This window comes from Nicotiana attenuata, unplaced genomic scaffold (assembly GCF_001879085.1).
Source record: "Nicotiana attenuata strain UT unplaced genomic scaffold, NIATTr2, whole genome shotgun sequence".
In the NCBI taxonomy this organism is placed as follows: Eukaryota; Viridiplantae; Streptophyta; class Magnoliopsida; order Solanales; family Solanaceae; genus Nicotiana; species Nicotiana attenuata.
The window spans coordinates 61,724-76,051 of NW_017672412.1; the positions used below are offsets into that span (position 1 = coordinate 61,724).

Below are 14,328 nucleotides of genomic sequence, written 5' to 3' on the forward strand. Positions count from 1 at the left end.
GATTTCAAGGTGCAATATATTCATTCAAGTTAATATGCCTGATTTGTTCATCAAATCTCTACCAAAGATCTTTTGAAGATGGTGCACAAGATTGGAATACAAATGCTTAAGAATGTGAAGTGATGCTCTCATGAGGGGGAGTTAATACGCGTTGTACTCTTTTTCCCTTACAAGGTTTTGTCCCGCTGGGTTTTCCTTGCAAGGTTTTTAACGAGGCAACCAAAAGGCGTATTATTAGATATGTGTACTCTTTTTCCTTCTCTAGAATTTTTTTCCCACTGGGTTTTATTTTAGTTAGGGTTTTAACGAGGCACATTATCTGTTGAATAGACATTCAAGGGGGAGTGTTATAAATAGAATTTTATTTATGGTGAATGTCTATATTTAGAGAGATTCTAGGGTTTATTACTTGGTGGCTAAGTCACTCTCTCCCTATAAATAGAGGGTTCTATTCCATTATAATTCATCCCAAAATTCAATAAGAATTCCTTATCTCTCTTTCTCTGCAATATTGTTCTTCTACTTTTATTGTTTTACAAGAGAAACTTCATTTTACAAATTGTTTGGTTTAATAGATGGAATAACTTGGACTTATATAAAGCTAAATGGATATGGGGAATTTATACAGTATACCACAATAGATTTGAGACTGAGGTACAATTTATTTCAGTGATTGTTTTTTCTTTGTTAAATAGTGTGTTTTTTTTTCCAAAATGAGAACTGTACGATAAGCGATAAGCATTTACTTTGTCTGTTTAATTTTATATAACAATGTTTCTATATTGTTTCAAAAAATGCTTGACATTGACTTCTACAATTTTTAATAATTTAAATTAATTAAAATTCAAGATTTAAATAAAATATAAACTTTCTTCTATCAAACTAACTTTTCAATCATTTCTTTGGTATTTTTCTTCCACTCTCATTACTATAATAAACTAGTCGAATACATTAATATACAATGAGACGAATGAAGTAATTATTATTCAACAAATATTCTTTCCAAAATCACCTAATCCTGACCTTGGGATATGCTATTAGCTGTAGAATTATTACACAAAAGGAGTCGAAAACCTCGCTTACACAATGAATTATTCAGCTAAATAAATGCTAAACTATGATAATCAAACGACAAAATAATATATTATGATAATTTGATTAAAAAAAACGATTCTACAAAAAGCTCTAGTATATTTTATTTTATCATATATGTAATGTAGAATAAATTTACAAATTACAAATTGGCAGGAAAATAAATTGAACTTCGTAGGACTGCAGCTGAACTCAGTAGCTTATAGCTACTACTCCTATAATACAACAAAAAAGAAGTATTATTATAACAAAACCCAGCTGGGAAAAAACTGGCGGGAAGTTAGTTGATTGGAGACAAGTCTGGGAGAAACAGAAAAGGCCCCTGCAACCAACAGTAGTACCCCACTTCCTTGCCGCGGAAAAGTTGCAACAGATTCATATTTCGTTGACTACGTGGCATGAACAAAGTCTAATTCACGATTGAATAACTATAAATTAATCCAAGAAAAAAAATAAAATAAGAAGAGCTATAGCCTATACGTATATATTACGCACACATGTAATACATACGTACTGCTCAGAGGCAAAACAGAAAATCACACACTAATTTCCGCACAAACCTCTGCGAGATTCTCATTTCGCTTCCAGACATTTCGATCCGATGACTTTATCAAATTCCTTATAGAAGAAAAAAAATCAACGAACGCTTCGCTTTTGTAATCAAATCGAGAATTTAAGCTTCAAAAATCCATCCGTATTTCATCTGTTCATTGAATGCGGAGCCTAAATTGACATTGGCTTCTTCCAGAATTCGGCAACAGTGAGTGCTCTTTACCTGTATTGATCTTCTTTAAGCACAAAATATGAGTTTCATTTTCATTTTCCTTGAATTGCATCTACTGTTCAGCGGTGTTCTCTGTCGCCTGCATAGGTCAAACGTGTATAAATTGGTTTGCATTGACCTAAACCCTAGCTCCTTGTTGGTTCTGATGTTGTTTGTCTGTTGAATTTTGAACTAGAAGCTAGGAAAATATAGGAACATGTTTTTTATTTTGTTTTCATATTCTTACGTGATATTGATATGTATTCGTGACCATAGTTAGGGAGTTGTGGTTGTTTGAGTATTGCATAGAATGTGGATGTTGTCATGACCAGTAGTTCTGGATATCCAAAGAAGTTTTGCTTAGATTTTAAGTGTAATTTTTCCATGCTTTGATGTTTCGTTTAATTATACTTGATTTGTTTGAAAAGATGATGCTACTAGTGGAACGTAATCTTAAGTCATTTTTTGGTTATTCAGTACAACGATAAGAGAAGCCTGTCTGTCATAAACTGCAAATATTTCTGTCTCTATTTTGTAGGAAAAGTGCCATTACTTAATAGTTCGTGTCGAGTTTCTTCAATTAATCATTTTCCTTATTTTACGCTTACTCATGTTTATTGGCTCTTTCGAAATACTCTGTATGATATTGATATCCTCTCTTGAAGGAAAATTTTGTGAAGTCTTCCTATGGAGGAACCATGGGGACTCTTTTGTCGTCTACCAGATGTTTGGTATTATCATGATCAAAGAGCAAAAGTTCATATAACAGCTTAATGAACAACATACGGAGGAACAGTCTTGGAGAGAGGAATGTGGAACAGGTGATGTATATTGCTAAACTTTTCTATTCTTTTCTGCTTAAGAACAGAGCGGATATTGACGAAGGGCAAACTCTCACCACCAATGTAAGAAAGCTAGCTTCATATTCCGGAATCAAATTAGAAATGTTTGTATCCTTTAGTCAATAAAGGAAAAAAGAAATACAAATTCAGGTAATCGAAGTGAGCGAATCCTACTGGTTCACATAATCAGGCAATGAATAGAACCATGCCTATAATTACATCAACACCTATGTTTTTGTTTTTCAGACCTTTACGTAATATTTGTTTATCAAGAAGAAGGATGCAAAGAGAGAAGGTTGAGTATCTTACATGCGTTAGTTGTCAGTCGTCCTTTTTTCCCTTCCAATTAATATTAACCAATGGCTTTAAATACCTGCATTAAACCAATACATCCATTATGATTATTAACCATAAATTCTTAAACTGGACGTTAAACTTAAAATAACATAAAGGATGCTTAGTTACTTCTTTTTCTGGGCGCTGCACCACAAACGCCTATTTAATGTACTGCCTGTTGTTAATTGGCGTTTGATTTTTAAAAAAAAAAACCCTTTTGGGAGAACATGTAAAGTGATTATATTTTGTAAAAATCTAAAAAGGTTATTCACCTTTAAGAAGGAGAGAAAAGCTAGCACTGCAGTCCCAAATTAGAAACTGTTGGTTGAAGTTCAGTTCCATATACAGAAGTCTATCATGAGTTGACATGGGAAGGTCAACGGACGATTGACATGGTAGTAGAGTTGTGCACGGCAAGGACGTGTGATAGGGAATGCAAAACATACCCATATTGAAGTCTATTAATTCATATTAAAGGAAAAAAAGGTCTATAGCGTAGTTGAGCTCGTTTGTCCATTATAAGTGTCCTTACAGTCTTAGCAGTCATAGCATGAACATTTTTAGTTCTTTCTATTGCCATTTTTTAATGGAAAAATTCCAAAATTTTAATACCTAGATATTATTCAGTATATGTGCTTATGTTACAACAACAACAACAATAACTACCCAGTAAAATCCCACACAGTGGGGTCTGGGGAGGGTAATGTGTACGCAGACCTTACCCCTACCCCGATAGGGCAGAGAGGCTGTTTCCGATAGGACCTCGGCTCAGAAAAAAGAAGAAGGGAGAAAAAAGAAGAAGGGAGACTTTTGTTATCTGGAAAAGAAACTAGTACAGATGTAGAAAGAGTAGCCTAAATATGTGGATCGCAAAAGTTCTTTGAAATTTAAACTTCAAAAGGTTAAATGTAGAAAGTAGCTTCTGGTGTAGTTGGTTATCACGCGAGTCTCACACACTAGAGGTCCCAGTTCGAACCCGAGCTCAGACATTCTTTTACCTCATCCAAAAAAATGTAGAAAGTAGGTTCTGCATACTCTTATTATTTTCTTACTGAATTGCCACAATCTGGTGCCCCTGATGAAAAGACCAATTTGAGTGGCATATTTTCTCGGTGTGGAATATCAGATAAAAGGAGCTTATAAATTTGTACTCCACCCATGTTCTCTCTGTTGAATAGACTTCTTTCCCTGTTCTATTTCAGAACTCTATAAACTAAGATTTGGACCTAAGTTTTCCTTGTTAAACAGTTGTAAATTTTATAATTCTCTTAAAAGCCATACAAATCAATATTATTAATTTGAGGAACGAAGGGGTGTATCTGTTGCTGATAAGGTAAAATTTCTATAATGAGCTGTTTGTTATCTTCAACCTACAAATCCTTGTTTCTGCAACTTGCAGGCCATTACAGCCTTAAAGAGAGGAACATATCTACTGAAGTATGGACGCAGAGGAAAGCCAAAGTTCTGCCCTTTTCGTCTTTCTACTGTATGGGCTTTGCATTTGATTGTGCATTATTTCCCAAATTTTTTGTTCTTTTTCTCTAGTTTGCTTCTCCTCACGAGCATACTCTCTGTGAACATCCATTTATCTTTTAATCTTCATTTAAAAACTCTAAATGCCATGTATCAGGCAAGTATAGTTTAGAAATAGCTTATTCGTCAAAGTCTTGGCAGCACTCAAAACTGTGCTGTCATAATGTTCAGATTGCTTCGACAAAACATCAATTTCTGAATTACCTGAATTTAACTTGCTGGAAAGGTCTATTGCATTCAAGAATGCACAAAAAGAAAATATCGGGTGAGGATAGCTGATAACTTAATGATCAAAAACTAATACTTGAGGGATCAGTTGGCTATCTGAAGAATTGTGTTTTTTATCTTAGTAAGGAACAAAATTAGAAACATCTTTTATATACATGTATATACTTGGAAAGGGAAGAAAAAAAAACGAAGCAAGTTTGAGAAGCTCAAAAATATTTTGAAACGTGCTTAGAAGGAACAAGTGGAACAAAATAGCACCGGGATTGGAAGGGCAGGTAAGCTAGGAGTAGGGAGAAAGGAGAACCTGTAAGGAGCTTAGAGAAGGATTAAGATACATGCAGAAGAGAAGTGTGGTGGGGAGAGTTGAAGAGGGGTTGAAAGAGAAGGGTGAGAATTTGAAAAGGGGTAGGAGAGGTATGGTAAGAAAAAGGTAGAGCAGTAAGAGGGTAATTAAAAAACTTCCTTAGGATTCCTTTTTCATCTCTTTGTCTGGCCATGAAAGTATTACAAACTGGGATTTCCTTATGTGAATGTGAAAATGACATACCAACAAAAAAGGAAATGCTATGTTCATGCTGGGGGGTGGGGGTGGAGGTAAATATGGTTGACATAAAGTGGTTTGTGACTTGTGGAGAAGCCTAGCAACTGTACAACTAGATAATATCATCAGCTTATCTTAATCTGATGTTTAAATAGATGTGGTTGGATTTTCAGCCTTAAAGCGTAGGTTAGGTAAAGCTCTACACTTTCATTTTGATGTTTCTATTGTTCAAGTTACATGGTTGCTCGGTGTAATTACTTGACCTCTACTGTGATATTCTTTCTTGTGCCTAGAGATGAGTGAGTCGAAGTTAATGAGTTGGAACTTAATAAGAAGGATGTGTATAGCATCCAAGATCAGCTCTATGCTTCTGCACACAGATACACACACTAACACACAAGGGTCCTATTTCTCTGCTTCAAAGAAGGGGTATCCTCTGAAGTATCATCCATCAACTGCTTCTCATGGCTAAATTTCAGGATGAAACAAGACTGATATGGTATGTTGACAAGGAGGAGAAACAGCTTCAATTGAGTCAGGTTTCAAGGATTATTCCCGGTCAACGAACTGTAAGACTTATGCTATCAAGATCATGCACACCAAATTCCATGCTAACCAGTATTGTGCAATTGATTGCATTTTCTATCTCAAATGAATTGTAGGCGATTTTTCTGCGGTTTCCTAGACCTGAGAAGGAATATCAGTCATTTTCACTTCTATATGGCAAAAGTTCCTTGGATTTGGTAAGTAATACTTACAGTCCTAAGAGCATGTCACACTCCCTTCCAAGTTTAAGCACTTGCATAAAATTGAATTCCTTCACTCACAAATTGCTTTTGGAGGAGCAAATTGTCACCAACTAGTTGAGATATAAACTAATTAGTAATTACCCATGTACTAGTAAGTTGAGATCTAGAAAACCCCTAAGTTTTTTGCTTAAGAAAGATTAGTTAGTACTGCGATTAAATGGGCATGACGATTGAGCCATAGTTAATTGATTGCTTAACATACAGTTTTTTGGATGCTTTTCACATGTAAAGAAGTATTTTTTTAAAATGCTCTCTTTTGAGGTAAAAAAATTCCCTCTATGAATTTTTATTTCATACCTCAGTTGCCTTTTTGTTTTAGTAAATCTGTGAAATAACCTATGCAAGTAGTATGAGGAAATGGAAGAAAATTGGAAATTGTATTATTATGCATAATTGCAAATAGGAGACATTTCCTATGTTGGTCCACAACTAGCCAGTCTTCATTCTTCAATGAAGTGGCTATATTTGCTATAACTTTGCCTCAGACATAGACAATGAACACCTGTGGCTCAGTCTGCAGTTCATCTGTATTTTCATGATATATGAACTTTGAGTCCTATGCTTGCTTGGAATAATATGTTGTAGATTTTAGTACCTGCTCATTTTATTGGTTGATATACAATATCTAAGAAAGTGCATATCGTACTTCGCTTCGATAGTTTANATTACTGGTTAGATATGGTTTCCACCTATGGTGCTCGGACTCGGGTGCGGGTACCCAACACGGGTGGGGATCTAGAGGTCAGATTCTTCATCAATTTATTTTTAATATTCGGGTCCGACTATGGATGCGGATGCTAGGATAAGGTCAATACATGTATATACGGCATATAAATATATATTTCGATTAGTTAAAGTTATTGAACCAAAACTAATAAACTTTAATTTTTTATAAACACCTAATATTTTATTCGAAAGATATCTCGTGTAATAGCAAAGTGTTAAAATATATATATATATATATATATATATATATATATATATATATATATATATATATATATATATAAAACCAAATACCAATCAATCTACACTTCTTGGTCATAAATGTAGTCAAAGCATTCAATCCGGTGTGGATCTCACACCCACACATATACCTATGTCGAATCAACACAGGTGCAGCAGAGATTTTGAACGGCCCGAGCAACATAGGTTTCCACAAAGATCATCATTAAAGCATGTGTTATGTATTTCCCAAGTATATGGACTAGTACTCTCAGAGTTAAGAAAATTGGCGGACCCGGAATACCTTGATTTTAATCTACTCCATTATTATTAGTACAAAAATGAAGAAATCCAGAAGAATTTTATAATTTTAGATGATAGCAACAAAAACTGAATTCTTCGGCAGATCTGCAAAGATAAGGAAGAGGCAGAAGTCTGGTTTGTTGCTCTCAGGGCTTTGATATCTCGGGTTAACTGTCAAAAGTGGACAAGCGATATAGGACATGATGCCACATCTTCTGAAGGTTTAACTACTGTGACACAACGAAGTTCTCACTCCGCTTTGTCAAGTAGTAGTGGAAGCAGCAGTACACCCTATGAGGTACTTACTGTGCTTTTCTTGTTAAGTTGATTGATTTATGGTCTTGACTCTTTTCCTGTTCTCATGACAGGACCCAAAGAAAAATCAATTGGTTTCAGTTCCATTTCAGAGTCCCCCAAAAAAGAGATTAGAAAGAGCATTCTCTGACTTTTTACTGTATAATGCAGCCGCACAATGTTCTTCCCAAAGAGAGTTTGCCGCTTGTTCCCTCAACTCAAGATCATACGGGAACTTAGATGATGAAAATGGGCGGAGCTCTGCGGATACTATCCGATTTAGTTTCTCTAGTGCCATTAGTTCATCTAGCCAGGGATCTTCTTCCGCAACTATTGATACCCTTTGTGACATTTTAATATGGGGAGAAGGAATTGGTGATGGCCTGCTTGGTGGTGGGATATGCGGACGTGGAAACTTTGAAGCTGCAAGAAAGGATGCACGTTTGCCTAAGACCTTGGAATCAGCTTTACTACTTGATGCTCAAAATATTGCTTGTGGAAGCACACATGCTGTACTAATCACAAAGCAAGGAGAAATCCTTAGTTGGGGAGAGGGGTCAGGTGGCAGACTAGGGCATGGAGTAGAATCTGATGTTTCTAGCCCAAAACCTATAGACACTCTCTGTGGGTTGAATGTTACATCAGCAGCATGCGGAGATTATCATACTTGTGCCACAACAATCAGTGGAGATCTCTATACATGGGGTGAAGGTACCTTTAACTTTGGCCTCCTTGGGCATGATAGTGGAATCAGTCACTGGACCCCCAAAAAAGTAAAGGGTCCTTTGGTTGGCAAGCATGTCTCATATGTCTCTTGTGGTCCTTGGCATTCGGCTGCTATAACATCAGTTGGCCAACTTTTTACTTTTGGTGATGGAACGTTTGGTGCTCTAGGTCATGGGGATCGTAGTAGCACTAGCATTCCTAGGGAAGTTGAAACTCTACAAGGACGAAGAACAGTAACAGTGTCCTGTGGGCATTGGCACACTGCAGCTGTGGTAGAGTTCTCTTTTGATGATTCTAGCTCTAGTAACTCCCCACCTCGGAAGCTTTTCACCTGGGGAAATGGCGATGATGGACAACTTGGACATGGAGATAATGCTTCTAGACTCGCTCCATGCAACATTTTACAGTTGGATGACATTAACTTCTGTAGAGTAGCCTGTGGCCATAGTATTACAGTTGCTCTGACAACATCAGGACGAGTATATACAATGGGGAAAGCTGATTATGGGCAACTAGGAATTCCTGGAAGTACTGGGAAGTTCCCTTCTCGTGTTCAAGGAAAAATTACAAATTGTTTCATCGAAGAAATAGCTTGTGGCTCTTTCCATGTTGTGGCCTTGAGCTCAAACTCTCAGCTTTACACGTGGGGAAAGGGAGGAAATGGTCAGCTAGGACATGGGGACAATCATGATAGGAACACTCCTACACTGGTTGAAGCGCTGAAAGCAAAACAAGTAAAGCATGTGGTCTGCGGAAATAATTTTACTGCTGCCATTTGTCTACACAGAGAAGTGTCTGTTGCTGATAATTCCATTTGTGCTGGATGCCAGAGTCCATTTAATCTCAGACGAAAACGCCATAACTGCTACAACTGTGGGCTTGTCTTTTGCAAAGTGTGCACCAGTAAAAGATCCGTAAAAGCTTCTTTGGCTCCAAAAATGAACAAACCTTATCGTGTGTGTGAAGATTGCTTTACTAAATTGAACAAGGGGTTGGATACTGGATTGACTTGTCTACCACCGAAGGCCATTATTGGAAGCTTACAGAAGAATACTGGAGAGAAGGTGAAAGAGGCCTTGCCTTCCAAACAAAAAGGCCTGCTGTCTAGGCTGTCCTCATTCAATTCATTCAAGCAGTCTGACAATCAACATCCTAAGAAAAACCAGAAGCAAGATTTGAACTCTGGCCAGGTCTCTCCAATCTCCAATGGCAATACTCAGTGTGAAGTATCTCAAACATCAAGCCCATTGATGTCTTTTTCTGATTGCCCCGAGAAATTGTCTGTTTCTTTTGTTGGATCAACAAGTCATTCTCAAGCTGGCTCTCCTGCTTCTTTGGAATCAAGTTCATCTTATTCTGTGTCACTGAGATCTGCTATTGCCGCACAAGCATATCACGAAGTGGATCTTGATGATTCAAAGCAAACAAGTGAAAGTCTGAAAAAAGAAATTTCAATATTGAAGGAGCAGGTAAAAATGGTCAAGATTCTTTTTATCGAGCCTCTTTATTGCTGCATTCTGTCATGCTTAAAAGAATCATTGAAGTAGAAAACCAGACGTCTCATATTAGAATATCAGAATTATCACTTATTTTCGTTTCTTCTATATGTGAGAATTACTATCATTAGAGAGCATATGGTATGGCTTTGACACTTGTTATGGAAATTAGTGGAAGCATCACTCACTAGTCAATGAAGGAAAAAAGGACAAAATAAGTATATATAGGGGTCAAGCTACATGTGGTTGACAGTAAGTTATTTCCACCTAGGATATCCTGGTTCGGTTTCACGAGGTTGCTGTTACTTGTTGTCTAGTTGTGTGTTCATTCAAAAGTTTTGATTGTAATTTACGTATAGATTTCCTTTTCTGAGGTACTGTTTCAACTTATATATCAACTTTCCCGAGAAAACTAACTTGCCGTGGATATAGTTTCCCTACAGATAATATCTCTTTGTGGATATGGTAGTGGCTTCTGAATACTATGCTGCTGGACAATTCAATTTCCGAATTCTACTTGGTTTCATTTCATGAAGATGTTACTTTGTCATTCTCCTTCATCAGACATATTGTATTGTTAGTATAACCATAAGACCAGCGGCGGAGCCAGAATTTTCACTAAGGGTGTCAAAATGTAAGAAGTAAACACACGAAGAAGTCAAGGGGAGTCAACATATAATAATATATACATATAAAAATAATTACTGGCCCCTTCCATATTGTGTCTCTGCCACTGCATAAGACTAGAGATTTTTAGAACATTTATCCTGCATCAACTTTTCTGGCCCCTTCCATATTGTGTCTACTATTTAAGAGACCTGGCCTTCTGTTAACATTCTTTCTGTACACTTTCCAATTTACTGTTCTGCTGTCCCATCTTATTGTTGAATCATCTTTTGTTTTAGAAATTATTCTTGAGTTAATACTGTTTTCACCCATGATTCATATTTTGAGCTGTTCTCAAAATGTTTCAAAAGAGATATTTTGAAAAGGAGTCACGTTAGATAGAAGTCACTAATTGGATCAGCGACTTAATCCTTTATTCTGATTTGATTGAAATTATTTTTGAATTGCCACTGTTTTGAAATCAAATAGTGACTCTTAAGAGTTCTACACCACGTAACTACTAATCCACCTCTTCTTGTATTTTTATTATCAAAACTGCAGGTATATATCATTAACTCCTAAGAGAATGTCAAGTAGATGCGTAAATAGCTTTTTGGATAAGTGAGTTCAAAGTGATGTCTTTTTCGGACAGGCCTTCTATTTGTGGAAACAATTTTACAATGGTTGGAACAACAGGATAAGGGATGAAAACAATAATATCTCAAGAAAAAACTTTGCTTGAGTTGTCCTGATTGGTCAAAAATAGTTTTTTCGTGCACAATATCCTAAATTTCGTTGGGAAAATTGTGTTGCTGTGGTTTTTTAATATAGCGTAGCTCTACCTATTGCACTAGATTCTGGTATTTTTCTTGCAAAGGGTTTTCTTGAAATAGTCCAATGACCAACTGATTAGAAACAGCAGTCAGCTTAAACTAATTACATTGTATGCAGTGTTACTTCTCCTTTCAAACAAAGAAATCTGTAGTATAAGTTGATCTGTACGTGCTCTATTGAACCTGAGACGTAACCCATGCAGGTAGAGATTCTCACCCAGAGATCTCTTTTCTTAGAGGCTGAGCTTGAGAAAAAATCAAAGCAACTTCAAGAGAAAACTGAACAAGCTAGAACTGAAACAGAGAAAAACAATGCTGCACAGGAAGTCATCAAAACTCTAATGATGCAGGTACATATTTGTTGTCCTATATATTTCATTACATCCTTAGTTATGTTCTGCAGTTAATTAAAAATGTTTATATTATCCATTAAAGTGTACTAATTATCAATCAGATCTGAAAATCCGAAATTTCCTGTTGAAATTCTCTGTTTACAGAGAAATCAGCATTCAGTTTTTAGTTGTTTATCAATACATCCAGCAGCATCTTTTATTTGTCCGAAGTCTGAACACAAGCCTTGTGAGAAAACAACTCCAATTAAGTACCTGATAAATAGTTTTAGCATTTAACTTTAGCAGAGAGAAAGAAGAAAGGAGAAACAAAAAGATATGTGTAAGAGGTATGGGGAATTGATAGTAATGAAATGCGAAAGCGAATAAGTGCCCAAACGAAACAATAATCGCAGCTATTAGAACTGATAAACAAAGATACTAGATTATATTCCAGTTCAGTTACTTTGGCGAAGCTTTGTTTTTCCTATTTTCTAATGGTATGTTCTTAGAGTGGAAATCTAGTTGTTGCAGCTTAGCACCATAATGATTTTTATCTCAAGAAACTTCGACAAAATAGGTTGTGGTTACAATTGCAGTTTGCAGATGATGGAGATATGCAAGTGGAAAATAAGGCACACTTGCATGATCCTTTACTGATGCATTACATTCCTGAGTGCTTGTTGATTTAGGAAAACACCCTCTTAAGCCCTGCATCTGGAATTATTCTCTCCAAAATTCATGAGCAAATTGTGGATAGCTCCAGCTTTTATTCATTCCACAGAGGACTTAGTTTACACTTGGGACAACTTTCATCCCCCTTATAGGTTTCTATCCTTATTTTTGGTCATAATACTATTCATTGAAGCATTCTTATCGTTGTCTTTGTTTTCCTGGATCCTCTGCTAGGTAAAGGGTACCACTGCAAAAGCACCTAACGATGCTTCTGCAGAACATCCGATCTCACTGATGACACCTACAGTGCCTTGAACCCTGTTTATGGAAGGAGTAAACCAACCAGCTAGGATTTCATCACACTCCTATTCTTTTTGCAGTTATCTGCAGACAACTGAAAATTTATGGTAGGTTTCGAGATTGATTCTCTACTGATTTAACTTTTGTATCAGTGAGTGGTCAATTATGCTTTAAAAAAAAAGTGGGTGGTTATAATCTGAATGGAGTCTTCTTGGGGTATGGATGTTATATGCATCTCTGTGTATGTGCAGCTGTAAATGTCATTACTGTCTCGGAAAGCGTATCAGCCGTGAATACCTGAAAATATGAGATGCACACCACTGATTCAGGGGAAGGAGTCTTATTAGCCGTACAACTAAATGTGATCCTAAAGAAGCTATCCCTCTATCAGAAAGTGTACATTCAATTTTGCATATAGAGTGGAACTCATATCCTTAGTACACATTAGGATGAACGGAAGGCTGCTGTTTGTATGAATAGGTGAAAGCAAAATGAAAATCGCAATAATGATCAATAGTCTGTGATACGAACTTCATCGTTTGAATTCATTCAGCTGTTGAAGTAACCCTTTTTTCCACTTCTCGCGTCTTCATGCTGCTCTCCTTCTCCCAATTTTGTAGAAAGGTAAGAGCATTTTGTTTTTTAAAAAAAAATAAAAAAAAATCAACACTACGAGTATTTGATCAAATGTATGAGAGCAACTTATTCCAGTAGAATTCGCAGTTCTCGAATTGTTTACCCGTGTACTTTATTTAACCATCAGCATCTGTGAGTCTAATTACAACAACGGTAGTGATCTGGGGAGGGTAGTGTGTATGCAGCTTTACCTCTACCCTAAAAAGGCAGAGAGGCTGTTTCCTATCATCTCTGAGTCTAATTCCCAAGTTAAAATGGTGGTATTACTTTTCACATCTCGCTAATCAGGAAGTGCGTTGTTGTGAAAAGAATTGAAGGTGGTATACTGGTATGTGGTGGCTTCGAATGCTTTACAGAAATTGAAGAATGATGTAAGAGAAGTTCGAACTGTTTTTCTATGTATGATAAGTTTTTAGCCAAGTTAATCCGTTGGCGTTCTCACTGATACAATTAGTTGGCTACTCGATATACCAATTACTGATGCAAATATCACTTATATCGTTATGCCAAAAGGAAAAACGACCTTATAATTGTGTTTTGACAATCCAAGGATACATAACTTCTGGGCCAACAGTTTTGGATTTAAAAATTCCGAGAGCAACCTGCATTCATTCTTTCAAGTACTTAGGTGTACATGAATCTACTAGGACTACATGTAGATTGTAGACTGCATTCTTAATTTTGTTATATGCAGAAGAAGTGAATTGGATTCACATTCGTCTTTTTCTATTTTGTTAGATGCAAAGTTTACCACACTCTTCCAGATATTCATTGTTTTATTGACTGCATTCTCGATCAAATCTTTTTAACCATGTTTACCCTAAAAATCGGATAAAAGTTAAATTTATAATGTGATTTAAGGACACGTGATATTACCTAATTACAATTGACAAACGTAGAAATTAGCAGTAAAGTTTAACAATGAGATAAAGCAAACCAGTCTTAAAACGTGATTCAACACTCAAGCTTAAGTGCCCTCGAACTGATCGATGCCCAAAATAGTTAAGAAGCAAACTGATGGACAAGAATATAAGCTAAAAA

General features: G+C 36.2%; 1 protein-coding gene across 2 annotated transcripts; it reads left to right on the plus strand.

The window, feature by feature from the left end:
• The first annotated feature begins 1,586 nt into the window (after window positions 1-1,586).
• LOC109213096 lies at window positions 1,587-13,478 on the plus strand. 2 transcript variants are annotated; one of them, XR_002065955.1, is made up of 10 exons: window positions 1,587-1,852; window positions 2,521-2,676; window positions 4,433-4,519; window positions 5,815-5,904; window positions 5,998-6,078; window positions 7,496-7,690; window positions 7,761-9,881; window positions 11,551-11,697; window positions 12,586-12,758; window positions 12,903-13,473. XR_002065955.1 is itself a non-coding variant. In XM_019376853.1 (9 exons), exons 2-9 carry the CDS (start codon window positions 2,629-2,631, stop codon window positions 12,664-12,666), a joined length of 2,850 nt encoding a protein of 949 aa, XP_019232398.1. In that variant the 5' UTR covers window positions 1,587-1,852; window positions 2,521-2,628; the 3' UTR covers window positions 12,667-13,478. The 2 variants fall into 2 exon arrangements, 1 of the variants encoding a protein (XP_019232398.1); XM_019376853.1 differs by having other exon boundaries at window positions 12,586-13,478.
• The last annotated feature ends 850 nt before the right edge of the window (window positions 13,479-14,328 follow it).

Excerpts from the sequence above, each read along its gene's own strand:
- LOC109213096 (XM_019376853.1), top strand. The coding sequence starts at position 2,629 with ATGAACAACATACGGAGGAACAGTCTTGGAGAGAGGAATGTGGAACAG. Across the intron at positions 7,691-7,760 it reads GCAGCAGTACACCCTATGAG|GACCCAAAGAAAAATCAATT; the intron begins GTACTTACTGTG and ends TTCTCATGACAG. Across the intron at positions 9,882-11,550 it reads TTTCAATATTGAAGGAGCAG|GTAGAGATTCTCACCCAGAG; the intron begins GTAAAAATGGTC and ends TAACCCATGCAG.